The sequence below is a fragment of the Panulirus ornatus genome, chromosome 12 (genome assembly GCF_036320965.1).
Source record: "Panulirus ornatus isolate Po-2019 chromosome 12, ASM3632096v1, whole genome shotgun sequence".
Taxonomy (NCBI): Eukaryota; Metazoa; Arthropoda; class Malacostraca; order Decapoda; family Palinuridae; genus Panulirus; species Panulirus ornatus.
The window spans coordinates 29,260,392-29,277,369 of NC_092235.1; the positions used below are offsets into that span (position 1 = coordinate 29,260,392).

At 40.6% G+C, this 16,978-nt stretch overlaps 1 protein-coding gene across 2 annotated transcripts in view; it reads left to right on the plus strand.

The window, feature by feature from the left end:
- LOC139751987 (frizzled-9-like) overlaps positions 1 to 12,486 on the plus strand; it is a 147,749-nt gene extending 135,263 nt beyond the window's left edge. For both annotated transcript variants that reach the window (XM_071667737.1, XM_071667736.1), the window contains exons 11-12: positions 3,899 to 4,158; positions 9,840 to 12,486. In XM_071667737.1, the coding sequence (XP_071523838.1) occupies positions 3,899 to 4,156 (258 nt within the window). In that variant the 3' untranslated portion in view covers positions 4,157 to 4,158; positions 9,840 to 12,486. The remainder of the gene's footprint in view (positions 1 to 3,898; positions 4,159 to 9,839) is intronic.
- Positions 12,487 to 16,978: the final 4,492 nt, after the last annotated feature.

Genomic DNA, 16,978 nt, shown 5'->3' on the forward strand with positions numbered 1-16,978 from the left:
GCTCTTCCTTCCCTTGCTCTTGTCCTCTCACTAACCCCTGACTTTACTCCCAAGACATTCCCAAATCACTCTTCCCCTTTACCCTTGAGCTTCCTTTCACTCAGAGCCAAAACATCCAGGTTCCTTTCCTCAAACATACTACCTATCTCTCCTTTTTTCACATCTTGGTTACATCCACACACATTTAGACACCCCAATCTGAGTCTACGAGGAGGATGAGCACTCCCCGCGTGACTCCTTCTGTTTCCCATATATATATATATATATATATATATATATATATATATATATATATATATATATATATATATATATATATATATATTTGTGTGAGGAAGTACCAGGAGAGACTGAGTACAGAATGGAAAAAGGTGAGAACAAACGACGTAAGGGGAGTGGGGGAGGAATGGGATGTATTTAGGGAAGCAGTGATGGACTGCGCAAAAGATGCTTGTGGCATGAGAAGCATGGGAGGTGGGCAGATTAGAAAGGGTAGTGAGTGGTGGGATGAAGAAGTAAAATTGTTAGTGAAAGAGAAGAGAGAGGCATTTGGACAATTTTTGCAGGGAAATAGTGCAAATGAGTGGGAGATGTATAAAAGAAAGAGGAAGGAGGTCAAGAGAAAGGTGCAAGAGGTGAAAAAGAGGGCAAATGAGAGTTGGGGTGAGGGAGTATCAGTGAATTTTAGGGAGAATAAAAAGATGTTTTGAAAGGAGGTAAATAAAGTGCGTAAGACAAGGAAACAAATGGGAACTTCAGTGAAGGGAGCTAATGGGGAGGTGATAACAAGTAGTGGTGATGTGAGAAGGAGATGGAGTGAGTATTTTGAAGGTTTGTTGAATGTATTTGATGATAGAGTGGCAGATATAGGGTGTTTTGGTCGAGGTGGTGTGCAAAGTGAGAGGGTTAGGGAAAATGATTTGGTAAACAGAGAAGAGGTAGCAAAAGCTTTGCGGAAGATGAAAGCCGGCAAGGCAGCAGGTTTGGATGGTATTGCAGTGGAATCTATTTAAAAAGGGGGTGACTGTATTGTTGACTGGTTGGTAAGGTTATTTAATGTATGTATGATTCATGGTGAGGTGCCTTAGGATTGGCGGAATGCTTGCAGAGTGCCATTGTACAAAGGCAAAGGGGACAAAGGTGAGTGCTCAAATTACAGAGGTATAAGTTTGTTGAGTATTCCTGGTAAATTATACAGGAGGGTATTGATTGAGAGGGTGAAGGCATGTACAGAGCATCAGATTGGGGAAGAGCAGTGTGGTTTCAGAAGTGGTAGAGGATGCGTGGATCAGGTGTTTGCTTTGAAGAATGTGAGAAATACTTAGAAAAGCAAATGGATTTGTATGTAGCATTTATGGATCTGGAGAAGGCATATGATAGAGTTGATAGAGATGCTCTGTGGAAGGTATTAGGAATATATGGTGTGGGAGGCAAGTTGTTAGAAGCAGTGAAAAGTTTTTATCAAGGATGTAAGGCATGTGTACATGTAGGAAGAGAGGAAAGTGATTGGTTCTCAGTGAATGTAGGTTTGTGGCAGGGATGTGTGATGTCTTCATGATTGTTTAATTTGTTTATGGATGGGGTTGTTAGGGAGGTGAATGCAAGTTTTGGAGAGATGGGCAAGTATGCAGTCTGTTGTGGATGAGAGAGCTTGGGAAGTGAGTCAGTTGTTGTTTGCTGATGATACAGCGCTGGAGGCTGATTCATGTGAGAAACTGCAGAAACTGGTGACTGAGTTTGGTAAAGTGTGTGAAAGAAGAAAGTTGAGAGTAAATGTGAATAAGAGCAAGGTTATTAGGCACAGTAGGGTTGAGGGTCAAGTTAATTGGGAGGTAAGTTTGAATGGAGAAAAACTGGAGGAAGTGAAGTGTTTTAGATATCTGGGAGTGAATTTGGCAGCGGATGGAACCATGGAAGCGGAAGTGAATCATAGGCTGGGGGAGGGGGCAAAAATTCTGGGAGCCTTGAAGAATGTGTGGAAGTCGAGAACATTATCTCGGAAAGCAAAAATGGGTATGTTTGAAGGAATAGTGGTTCCAACAATGTTGTATGGTTGCGAGGCATGGGCTATGGATAGAGTTGTGCGCAGGAGGGTGGATGTGTTGGTAATGAGATGTTAAGAGAGATGTGTGGTAATAAAAAGAGTGTGGTTGAGAGAGCAGAAGAGGGAGTTTTGAAATGGTTTGGGTACATGGAGAGAATGAGTGAGGAAAGATTGAGCAAGAAGATATATGTGTCAGAGGTGGAGGGAGCGAGAAGTGGGAGACCAAATTGGAGGTGGAAAGATGGAGTGAAAAGGATTTTGAGTGATCGGGGCCTGAACATGCAGGAGGGAGAAAGGCGTGCAAGGAATAGAGCGAATTGGAACAATGTGGTATACTGGGGTTGATGTGTTGTCAGTGGATTAAACCAGGGCATGTGAAGCATCTGGGGTAAACCATGGAAAGTTGTGTGGGGCCTGGATGTGGAAAGGGAGCTGTGGTTTCGGGCATTATTGCATGACAGCTAGAGACTGAGTGTGAACGAATGGGGCCTTTGTTGTCTTTTCCTAGTGCTACCTCGCACACATGAGGGGGGAGGGGGATGGTATTCCATGTGTGGCGAGGTGGCGATGGGAATGAATGAAAGCAGACAGTGTGAATTGTGTGCATGGGTATATATGTATGTGTCTGTGTGTGTATATATATGTGTACATTGAGATGTATAGGTATGTATATTTGCGTGTGTGGACATGTATGTATATACATGTGTATGGGGGTGGGTTGGGCCATTTCTTTCGTCTGTTTCCTTGCGCTACCTTGCAAACGCGGGAGACAGCAACAAAGCAAAATAAATAAATAAATAAATATATATATTTAATAAAATAAATATATATATATATATATATACTCGCACAGCTCAGTTTTTGTAACTCTAGATTTCCTGTGGTGAGTGCTGTGTCCTAGCCCTGTCTTTTGGGAAAATGATTGGAGCAATAGATAGAAGTAGTAGGTCGGAACACTGAGGTAGGACTATTATGTAGAAATTATGTAGAAGTAGTAGACAGGAACATTAGGTAAAAGTAGTCTGTAGGAACATTAGGTAGGAGCCTCTGCACACACTGCACTAGAGTTGCCCTCTGCCAGTGGCCTGTTAAGGGTGAGGCACTAAAAGCTAAGAAGCAGCACTGGATTTCACTAGTTATGGAGAGATTATTGCCATGGCCAACCCCTTTAGGGAGTTCCAGAAGGGAACTGGCATCAGAGTTACAGACAGACCCAACTTTACTTGAGTAAATCAAGAAATACTTCACTTTAAATATGAGCAGAGTAATATCAATAATTTTTTGTCACCTTAAATATAGTAATTTTTTTTGTCAACCAAAATCTAAGGAGTGATAAACTGCAGTAATTATTTCTTTATTCTAAAACAAATAACTACATTTTCATTAGTTTGTGTTTTACTTGGGAAAAGAGAGTATGAGCTTGTGTGAGAATAGGTGACTGAGGCATGAGTTAAGAGGATAGAATAATTCCCCTTCATATAACAATTATGGAACAGTTGATCATTGAAGGATACAAGTAATGTTCATCATATTTGATAATTGACTTTAATGACGCAAGTATAGTACAGGCTAGTTTTCTGACAAAATAGCTGAACACTAATTAGGGGCTACAACAGAAAACTGAGTAACTGAAGTATGAGACAGGATTTCTTTGGTAGTATTGAAGTACCAGACATTTTAAGCAAAACTAAGTGTTAAGGTAGTGAATGCTATGATTAGTGACAAATTCAAAAGCTGTGATGGTAGAAACACACTTTGAAGAGATGGGGCCTTTAAAGTGAAAATTTCTTATAAACAGATATAATTAAACTGATATATTATCACAATTACTAACTGACGATCTTCTTGTACCAGGTGTTACTGTGGCAAAGGTTCTTTCTGGGGCTGTGTGGTCAACGTCAAGCTTTGAGAAAAAAAGATGGCCACATTTACTATCCCCCAAACCAAATAGTAAACTCTGCCAAGGCCACAAATGGTCGCCACCAAAGCCAACAGATGCATGGGTTACAGCACCAGTTACAGCAGCAGGTATCATCTGAGCAGTCTTTGGATGCATTGCAGTTCCCTACTAGATCTCAGGGTCCTGTGTCCATGCATCTGTCTCATGTTTAAGGGTATGTCCACTCATGTATGATGATTTGTTATTTATTGTATTTGTCATGAAATTTTTCTTATTTTTAGTTGTCTCCACATTATGTTATAGAGAACAGCTTTCATTATCAGCAGTTATATCTTGAAAAAGGAATAAGTTATGATTGTGTGTATGTGCATGCATATGTTTAGATACAATCTCAGAGGCAGCCAATTATTGTTATTAATCCTAGGATCCATTATATGGGGCTCCTGTAATGTTAAGGCTGCACTGCCACAGGATTAGAGAAATCATGGGCTCCTTTTGAGAGAGAGGGTTCACAGTGAGACTGTACTATCCCTCCATTGACAATGATACAGCCCCCCTACCCCCAAAAGTGACTTTTCACTCATGGTATAACCAATTACAGGTAGAGTCCAGTAATACCAGCAGTAGCCTGTAAATTGTATCCATACATGTACATAATTGTGTCTGTTTATGCAAGCACAACCATACTTTCTCTCCATTTACACTGTAATAGTACTAAGTTATAACTGTATTTGACAAAAGAGTATAGATTGGTAGATCCAGTTTGCTGTGAATAGCAAAATGGGAATGAGGAATATGAAGTGATGAGGGTTGTACCATTTATTTTGTGATATAAAGCCAAAATACCATATAGGAAAGAATTAGAACCAAATAGTGAATGAAAGTGGCCTTTATTGTCTTTTCCTAGCGCTACCTCGTGCACATTTGGAGGGAGGGGGTGGTTATTGGCATGTGTGGTGGGGTGGCGATGGGAATGAATAAGGGCAGACAGTATAAATTATGTGCATATGTATATATGTATATGTCTGTGTGTGTATATACATGTATACGTTGAGATGTATAGGTATGTATATTTGCGTGTGTGGATGTGTATGTATATACATGTGTATGTGGGTGGGTTGGGCCATTCGTTCGTCTGTTTCCTTGCGCTACCTCGCTAACACGGGAGACAGCAACAAAGCAAAATATATAAATGAATGAATAAATCTCTCTTACCCTTTCATTACATACTCGATCAAACCACCTCACACCGCATATTGTCCTCAAACATCTCATTTCCAGCACATCCACCCTCCTCTGCACAACTCTATCTATAGCCCATGCCTCACAACCATATATCATTGTTGGAACCACTATTTCTTCAAACATACCCATTTTTGCTTTCCAAGCTAACTTTCTCGACTTCCACACATTCTTCAACACTCCCAAAACTTTCGCCCCCCTCCCCCACCCTATGATTCACTTCTGCTTCCATGGTTCCATCTGCTGCCAAATCCACTCCTAGATATCTAAAACGCTTCACTTCCTCCAGTTTTTCTCCATTCAAACTTACCTCCCAATTAACTTGTCCCTCAACCCTACTGTACCTAATAACCTTGCTTTTATTCACATTTACTCTCAGTTTTCTTCTTTCACACACTTTACCAAACTCAGTCACCAGCTTCTGCAGTTTCTCACCCAAATCATCCACCAGCGCTGTATCATCAGCAAACAACAACTGACTCACTTTCCAAGCTCTCTCATCCACAACAGACTGCATACATACATATATATATATATATATATATATATATATATATATATATATATATATATATATATATACAGTAGGGTTGGGGAACAAGTCAATTGGGAGGTAAGTTTGAATGGAGAAAAACTGGAGGAAGTGAAGTGTTTTAGATATCTGGGAGTGGATTTGGCAGCAGATGGAACCATGGAAGCGGAAGTGAATTATAGGGTGGGGGAGGGGGCGAAAGTTCTGGGAGCGCTGAAAAATGTGTGGAAGTCAAGAATGTTATCTTGGAAAGCAAAAATGGGTATGTTTGAAGGAATAGTTGTTCCAACAGTGTTATATGGTTGCGAGGCGTGGGCTATAGGTAGAGTTGTGTGGAGGAGGGTGGATGCGCTGGAAATGAGATGTTTGAGGACAATATGTGGTGTGAGGTGGTTTGATCGAGTATGTAATGAAAGGGTAAGAGATTTATTTATTTATCTATATACTGTGCTTCGTTGCTGTCTCCCGCGTTAGCAAAGTAGCGCAAGGAAACAGACGAAAGAATGGCCCAACCCACCCACATATACATGTATATACATACACATCCATACACGCAAATATACATACCTATACATCTCAACGTATACATATATATACACACACAGACATATGCACATAATTCATAGTCTGCCTTTATTCATTCCCAGAGCCACCCCGCCACACATGAAAATAACCACCTCCTCCCCCCCAAATGTGCACGAGGTAGTGCTAGGAAAAGACAACAAAGGCCACTTTCGTTCATATTCAGTCTCTAGCTGTCATGTAATAATGCACCAAAACCACAGTTCCCTTTCCACATCCAGGCCCCACAGAACTTTACATGGTTTACCCCAGATGCTTCACATGCCCTGGTTCAATCCATTGACAGCACGTCAACACCGGTACACCACATCGTTCCAAATCACTCTATTCCTTGCAGGCCTTTCACCCTCCTGCATGTTCAGGCCCCGATCACTCAAAATCCTTTTCACTCCATCTTTCCACCTCTAATTTGGTCTCCCACTTTTCCTCGTTCCCTCCACATCTGACACATATATCCTCTTTGTCAATCTTTCCTCACTCATTCTATCCATGTGACCAAACCATTTCAACACACCCTCTTCTGCTCTCTCAACAACACTCTTTTATTACCACACATCTCTCTTACCCTATTATTACTTACTTGATCAAACCACCTCACACCACATATTGTCCTCAAACATCTCATTTGCAGCACATCCACCCTCCTCCGCACAATTCTATCCACAGCCCACTCCTCGCAACCATATAACATTGTTGGAACCACTATTCCTTCAAACATACCCATTTTTGCTTTCCGAGATAATGTTCTCGACTTCCAAACATTCTTCAACACTCCCAGAACTTTCGCCCCATCCCCTACCCTATGATCCACTTCCGCTTCCATGGTTCCATTCGCTGCCAAATCCACTCCCAGATATCTAAAACACTTCACTTCCTCCAGTTTTTTCTCCATTCAAACTTACCTCCCAATTGACTTGACCCTCAACCCTACTGTACCTAATAACCTTGCTCTTATTCACATTTACTCTCAGCTTTCTTCTTTCACACACTTTACCAAACTCAGTCACCAGCTTCTGCAGTTTCTCACACATATCAGCCACCAGTGCTGTATCATCAGCAAACAACAACTGACTCACTTCCCAAGCTCTCTCATCCACAACAGACTGCATACTTGCCCCTCTTAACAAAACTCTTGCATTTATCTCCCTAACAACCCCATTCATAAACAAATCAAACAACCATTGAGACATCACACATCCCTGCCACAAACCTACATTCACTGAGACCAATCACTTTCCTCTCTTCCTACACATACACATGCCTTACATCCTCGATAAAAACTTTTCACTGCTTCTAACAACTTGCCTCCCACACCATATACTCTTAATACCTTCCACAGAGCATCTCTATCAACTCTATCATATGCCTTCTCCAGATCCATAAATGCTTCATACAAATCTATTTGCTTTTCTAAGTATTTCTTACATACATTCTTCAAAGCAAACACCTGATCCACACATCCTCTACCACTTCTGAAACCACACTGCTCTTCCCCAATCTGATGCTCTGTACATGCCTTCACCCTCTCAATCAATACCCTCCCATATAATTTCCCAGGAATACTCAACAAACTTATACCTCTGTAATTTGAGCACTCACTTTCATCCCCTTTGCCTTTGTACAATGGCACTATGCAAGCATTCCGCCAATCCTCAGGCACCTCACCATGAATCATACATACATCAAATAACCTTACCAACCAATTAACAATACAGTCACCCCCTTTTTTAAAAAATTCCACTGCAGTACCATCCAAACCCACTGCCTTGCCGGCTTTCATCTTCTGCAAAGCTTTTACTACCTCTTCTCTGTTTACCAAATCATTTTCCCTAACCCTCTCACTTTGCACACCACCTCGACCAAAACACCCTATATCTACCACTCTATCATCAAACACATTCAACAAACCTTCAAAATACTCACTCCATCTCCTTCTCACATCACCACTCCTTGTTATCACCTCCCCATTAGCCCCCTTCACCGAAGTTCCCATTTGTTCCCTTGTCTTATGCACTTTATTTACTTCCTTCCAAAACATCTTTTTATTGTCCCTAAAATTTAATGATACTCTCTCACCCCAACTCTCATTTGCCCTCTTTTTCACCTCTTGCACCTTTCTCTTGACCTCCTGCCTCTTTCTTTTATACATCTCCCACTCATGTGCATTATTTCCCTGCAAAAATCATCCAAATGCCTCTCTCTTCTCTTTCACTATATATATATATATATATATATATATATATATATATATATATATATATATATATATATATATATATATATATATATATATTTATCTATTTATTATACTTTGTTGCTTCTCCTGCGTTAGCGAGGCAGCGCAAGGAAATAGGAGAAAGAATGGCCCAACCCACCCACATACACATGTATATACATACACATCCACACATGCACATATAAATACCTATACATCTCAACGTGTATATATATATATATATATATATATATATATATATATATATATATATATATATATATATATATATATATATATATATCGACCATATTGAAAAGACATGAAGGTTGTGCATGACACTGTCGCCAGAAACTGCAAAGCGATTGATGAAGACATGGATATCAGTAAGATAATATATGGTAACCATCCAAAAACATGCTCAAGTGTCATGAACAACAATATGGTAGGTCACTGTCTTAGTTTGAATCGTACCAATGTGGTACATGAGTACCAATGCAATATTTTGAGCTGTCAGCCCCACCACATAAACTACACTAGACATACAGCCTCCATTCTGAGCCACTGTCTCTCGCTCCACTTACAAGATGGTGGAAACAAACGATCATTTTGAACAAAAGCATGGAACATGACTGACAAGGGAGATAATAGTAAATAGCACCAAAATCATTACCAGTCACTGTGTTCAGAGAAGGCTTCAGTTATTAGAAGCCATATACATTGGAGAGAAAGCACGTGTCATCAACATCCAGACAAACATGACCACTGCTGTACAGCTCTTTGATGGCTCGCCAATAAAACGCAGTTAGATAGAACACGTCATTCACCCACCACAAGCTAATGAGCCCCCTTACTGCTGGCCGTCAGGAACATGGTCCAGTGTTATGATTCCCCTACTGCTGGCCATCAGGAACATGGTCCAGTGTTATGATTCCCCCACTGCTGCCCATCAGTTACAAAGTCCCACTTCTGGGCGTCAGGAACATGGTCCATTTTTATGAAAGTCTGAGAGAATAAGACAATCCCAGCCTGATGCCAGTTCCATATCCAGACAATAACGGTCTCACTTGGCATTTAGTACATTTAGTGATAAACTTTCATGTGTAATATTGATCAGTGTTATCCTTATCTGTAAGTTTTTTATTTTTGTTTCCATATGTTGTATTTAGATTGTACTACCCTTCATAAAATTCTTAATTTGTTTAGTGTTTGCCCTACTTTTATGTGCTATATACTGTGTTTTTCTGAGTCTTTTTATATTATGCTTGTGTTTTCTTTTCTGATCAAAGTTCTGTGACACAGTATTTTTCTCTTTTTTTTGTAGATTTCTGATGATGCCTCTGTGTAGGCGAAAGCCTGAACATATTAGATGAAGGACTATGGACAACTGGTGTTTGAGTACCCACCTAATGGAAGAATAATACTGATAAAATTAGAGAAAATAAATGACTTTACATATGCTGTCACATTCAATTATATACATAAATGCCCACACATGCCCATATACATACATATACATTTCAATGCATACATACATAGATATATACATGTATACACATGTACATATTCATACTTGCTCTCTTCATCCATTCTGTCGCCACCCCACAACACACGAAATAGCATCCCCCCAAGCGATATACTGCAAGGAACAGACAAAAAAGGCCACATTCATTCACACTCAGTCTCTAGCTGTCATGTGAAATGCACCGAAACCACAGCTCCCTTTCCACAACCAGGCCCCACAAACCTTTCCATGGTTTACACCAGATGCTTCACATGCCCTTCTTCAATCCAGTAACAGCACATCGACCCCCGTATACCACATCGTTCCAATTCACTCTATTTCTGACATGCCTTTCACCAATCTCTCAAAATCTTTTTCACTCCATCCTTCTATGTCTACTTTGATCTCCCACTTCTCCTTCCCTCCACCTCTAGCACATATATCCTCTTTGTCAATCTTTCCTCTCTCATTCTCTCCATGTGTCCAAACCATTTCAACCATTAGTATCATTATACTTAATCGCAGTTTCCCATGTCAGCAAGGTAGCGTCAGGAAACAGACGAAGAATGGCCCATCCACTCATATACACATATATATACATACATGCAAATATACATACATATACATATCAAAATATACATACACAGACATATACATATATACACACACATTCATACTTGCTTGCCTTCATCCATTCTCGGCACTGCCCCATCACACAGGAAACAGCATCACTACCCTCAGCTTCAAGGAGGTAGTGCCAAAAAACAAACAAAAAAGGCCACATTTGTTCTCACTCAGTCTCTAGCTGTCATGTGTAATGCACCGAAACCACAGTTCCCTATCCACGTCTAAGCCCCAATGAACTTTCCTTGGTTTACCCCAGGAGTTTCACATGCCCTGGTTCAGTCCACTGACAGCTTGTCGACCCTGGTATACTTCCCACGCATTCCCCGTGTGTCATAGAAGGTAACGAAAGGGGACAGGAACAGGGGGCTAGAAACCCTCCCCTCCTTGTATTTTAACTTTCTAAAAGGGGAAACAGGAGTCATGCGGGGAGTGCTCATCCTCCTCAAAGGCTCAGACTGGGACGTCTAAATGTGTGAAGATGTAACCAAGATGAGAAAAAAGCAGAGACAGGTGGTATGTTTGAGGAAATGAACCTGGATGTTTTGGCTCTGAGTGAAATGAAGCTCAAAAGGTAAAGGGGAGAGTGGTTTGGAAATGTCTTGTGAGTAAAGTCAGGGGTTGGTGAGAGGACAAGAACAAAGAAAGGAGTAGCACTACTACTGAAGCAGGAGTCCTGGGAGTATATGATAGAGTGTAAAAAAGTAAACTCTACAGTGATATGGGTAAAACTGAAAGTGGATGGAGCTCTAGAGATGGGTGATCATTGGTGCCTATGCATGTGGTCATGAGAAGAAAGATCATGAGAGGCAAGTGTTTTGGGAGCAGCTGAGTGAGTGTGTTAGCAGCTTTGATGCACGAGACCATGGTATAGTGATGGGTCATTTGAATGCAAAGGTGAGTAGTGTGGCAGTTGAGGGTATAATTGGTGTATATGGGGTGTCCAGTGTTGTAAATGGAAATGGTGAAGAGCTTATAGATTTGTGTGCTGAAAAACGACTGGTGATTGGGAATACCTGGTTTAAAAAGAGAGATATACATAAGTATACGTATGTAAATATGAGAGATGGCCATAGACTGTTATTGGATTACTTGTTAATTGATAGGTGCATGAAAGAGACTTATGGATGTTAATGTGCTGAGAGGGGCAACTGGAGGGATGTCTTATCATTATCTGGTGGAGGCGAAGGTGAAGATTTGTAGAGATTTACAGAAAAGAAGAGAGAATGTTGGGGTAAAGAGAGTGGTGAGAGTGAGTGAGCTTGGAAAGGAGACTTGTGTGAGAAAGTACCAGGAGAGATTGAGTGCAGAATGGTAAAAGGGGAGTGGGGAGGAATGGGATGTATTTAGGGAAGCAATGATGGCTAGTGCAAAAGATGCCTGTGGCATGAGAAAGGTGGGAGCTAGGCAAATTAGAAGGGGTTGTGAGTGGTGGGATGAAGAAGTAAGATTGTTAGTGAAAGAGAAGAGAGAGGCATTTGAACAATTTTTGCAGGGAAATAGTGCAAATGACTGGTATATGTATAAAAGAGAGGCAGGAGGTCAAGAGAAAGGTGCAAGATGTGAAAAAGAGGGCAAATGAGAGTTGGGGTGAGAGAGTATCATTAAATTTCAGGGAGAATAAAAAGATGTTTTGGAAGGAGGTAAATAAGGTGTGTAAGACAAGAGAACAAATTTTTTTTTATATTCACACACACACACACACACACACACACACACACACACACACACACATATATTCCTATGAGTCCAAGGGGAAAATGAAACACAATAAGTTCCCAAGTGCACTTTCGTATAATAATCACATCATCAGGGAAGACACGAGAGAAATATAATTCAGTTGACGTACATCGAAGAGACGAAGCTAGGACGCCATATGGTAAACATGTGATTGAATCACATGTTTACCAAATGGCGTCCTAGCTTCGTCTCTTCGATGTATATCAACTGACTTATATTTCTCTCTTGTGTCTCCCCTGATGATGTGATTATTACACGAAAGTGCACTTGGGAACTTATCGTGTTTCATTTTCCCCATGAACTTGTAGGAATATCTTGATCACGTGCAAAATTGTGATCCTCTCCAACACACACACACACACACACGCACACATATACACATATATATATATATATATATATATATATATATATATATATATATATATATATATATATATATTCTATTATACTGTGTCGCTGTCTCCCGCATTAGCGAGGTAGCGCAAGGAAACTGATGAAAGAATGCCCAACCCACCCACATACACATGTATATACATACACGTCCACACACAGCACATATACATACCTATACATCTCAATGCATACATATATATACACACACACACATATACATATATACACTTGTACATAATTCATACTGTCTGCCCTTATTCATTCCTGTCGCCACCCCGCCACCCATGAAATGACAACCCCCTCCCCTCGCATGTGCGCGAGGTAGTGCTAGGAAAAGAAAACAAAGGCCACATTCATTCACACTCAGTCTCTAGCTGCCATGTAAATGCATCAAAACCACAGCTCCCTTTCCACATCTGGGCCCCACAAAACTTTCCATGGTTTACCCCAGATGCTTCACATGCCCTGGTTCAATCCATTGACAGCACGTCGACCCCGGTATACCATATCATTCCAATTCACTCTATTCCTTGCACGCCTTTCACCCTCCTGCATGTTTAGGCCCCGGTCACTCATAATCTTTTTCACTCCATCTTTCCACCTCCAATTTGGTCTCCCACTTCTCATTCCCTCCACCTCTAGCACATATATCCTCTTTGTTAATCTTTCCTCACTCATTCTCTCCATGTGACCAAACTATTTCAAAACACCCTCTGTATATACATACACATCATCAGGGGAGACACAAGAGAGAAATATAAGTCAGTTGATATACATCAAAGATACGAAGCTAGGACGCCAATTGGTAAAACATGCGATTGTCCAAGACAGGCAACAAGCATTCATAAACTTATCATTTTACAAATTTCATCAACAATAAAGTTATCTAATTTGTATAGACCATCACAAATATTATTATTATAATTCTTTGTGTATTTAATAATAGAAGATTCAATGATATTTCTCGTGGAAATAGAGTTAGAGTTAATAACTGAGATGGCATAACTCCACTGTTATATTTCTCTCGTGTCTCCCCTGATGATGTGATTATTACATGAAAGTGCACTTGGGAACTTATCGTGTTTCATTTTCCCCATGGACTCATAGGAATATCTCGATCACGCGCAAAATTGTGATCCTTTCCAACATATATATATATATATATATATATATATATATATATATATATATTATTTATTTATCTATTTTGCTTTGTTGCTGTCTCCTGCGTTTGCGAGGTAGCGCAAGGAAACAGACAAAAGAAATGGCCCAACCCACCCCCATACACATGTATATACATACACGTCCACACATGCAAATATACATACCCATACATCTCAATGTACACATATATATATACACACAGACATATACATATATACACATGCACACAATTCTCACTGTCTGCCTTTATTCATTCCCATCACCACCTCGCCACACATGGAATAACATCCCCCTCCCCCTCATGTGTGCGAGGTAGCGCTAGGAAGACAACAAAGGCCCATTCGTTCACACTCAGTCTCTAGCTGTCATGTAATAATGCACCAAAACCACAGTTCCCTTTCCACATCCAGGTCCCACAGAACTTTCCATGGTTTACCCCAGACACTTTACATGCCCGGGTTCAATCCATTGACAGTACATCGACCCCGGTATACCACATCGTTCCAATTCACTCTATTCCTTGCACACCTTTCACCCTCCTGCATGTTCAGGCCCCAATCACTCAAAATCTTTTTCATTCCATCTTTCCACCTCCAATTTGGTCTTCCACTTCTCGTTCCCTCCACCTCTGACACATATATCCTCTTGGTCAATCTTTCCTCACTCATTCTCTCCATGTGACCAAACCATTTCAAAACACCCTCTTCTGCTCTCTCAACCACACTCTTTTTATTACCACACATCTTTCTTACCCTATTATTACTTACTCGATCAAACCACCTCACACCACATATTGTCCTCAAACACTTCATTTCCAGCACATCCACCCTCCTGCACAAAACTCTATCCATAGCCCACATCTTGCAACCATACAACATTGTTGGAACCACTATTCCTTCAAACATACCCATTTTTGCTTTGCGAGATAATGTTCTCGACTTCCACACATTCTTCAAGGCTCCCAGAATTTTCGCCCCCTCCCCCAACTTATGATTCACTTCCGCTTCCATGGTTCCATCCGCTGCCAAGTCCACTCCCAGATATCTAAAACACTTCACTTCCTCCAGTTTTTCTCCATTCAAACTTACCTCCCAATTGACTTGACTCTCAACCCTACTGTACCTAATAACCTTACTCTTATTCACATTTACTCTCAACTTTCTTCTTTCACACACACACACATATATATATATATATATATATATATATATATATATATCAGCACATCTACAGAGATATATGCTGGTAAGAATATGGATATAGACACTTGCATGTATTGTACAAATTTATCCAGTTATTTAGGATTTTATAGTATATAATGATGAACTTGTAAATAGGTATGTAAATACCTATACAAGTATGTATGGTACAGTATAACCCAAAACACATTCAGGAATATACACACTGCATATACAAATAGATCAGTATAGTTTAATGTGTGAGCCCTGGTATACAGCCATATACTATAGATAAACACACACTCTGCTAAAACAGAAGGTGGATGGCTGGCTGGGGAAGGTCATTCTGGAAAGCAGTAAAGTGTGTTTAATTATATGAAGGTTATGCTCCTCTTTACCAACCTATCTGTTGTTGGTGGGTGGAAGGGGAACAATCTCCAAATGTGGTTCCTATATTATTTCTTTAATATTCAAGTATTTCAGTTGTACTTTATATATATATATATTTTTTTTTTTTTTATTATACTTTGTCGCTGTCTCCCGCGTTTGCGAGGTAGCGCAAGGAAACATATATATATATATATATATATATATATATATATATATATATATTTATTTATTGTATTTTGCTTTGTCGCTGTCTCCCGCATTTGCGAGGTAGCACAAGGAAACAGACGAAAGAAATGGCCCAACCCACCCCCATACACATGTATATACACACACATCCACACATGCAAATATACATACCTATACATCACAATGTACACATATATATACACACACAGACACATACATATATACCCATGCACTAAATTCACACTGTCTGCCTTTATTCATTCCCATCGCCACCTCGCCACACATGGAATACCATCCCCCTCCCCCCTCATGTGTGTGGGGTAGCGCTAGAAAAAAGACAACAAAGGCCTCATTCGTTCACACTCAGTCTCTAGCTGTCATGCAATAATGCCCGAAACCACAGCTCCCTTTCCACATCCAGGCCCCACACAGCTTTCCATGGTTTACCCCAGACGCTTCACATGCCCTGATTCAATCCACTGACAGCACGTCAACCCCGGTATACCACATCGATCCAATTCACTCTATTCCTTGCCCGCCTTTCACCCTCCTGCATGTTCAGGCCCCGATCACTCAAAATCTTTTTCACTCCATCTTTCCACCTCCAATTTGGTCTCCCACTTCTCCTCGTTCCCTACACCTCCGACACATATATCCTCTTGGTCAATATTTCCTCACTCATTCTCTCCATGTGCCCAAACCATTTCAAAACACCCTCTTCTGCTCTCTCAACCGAGCTCTTTTTATTTCCACACATCTCTCTTACCCTTACATTACTTACTCGATCAAACCACCGCACACCACATATTGTCCTCAAACATCTCATTTCCAGCACATCCACCCTCCTGCGCACAACTCTATTCATAGCCCACGCCTCGCAATCATATAACATTGTTGGAACCACTATTCCTTCAAACATACCCATTTTTGCTTTCCGAGATAATGTTCTCGACTTCCACACATTCTTCAAGGCTCCCAGGATTTTCGCCCCCTCCCCCACCCTATGATCCACTTCCGCTTCCATGGTTCCATCCGCTGCCAGATCCACTCCCAGATATCTAAAACACTTTACTTCCTCCAGTTTTTCTCCATTCAAACTTACCTCCCAATTGACTTGACCCTCAACCCTACTGTACCTAATAACCTTGCTCTTATTCACATTTACTCTTAACTTTCTTCTTTCACACACTTTATCAAACTCAGTCACCAGCTTCTGCAGTTTCTCACATGAATCAGCCACCAGCGCTGTATCATCAGTGAACAACAACTGACTCACTTCCC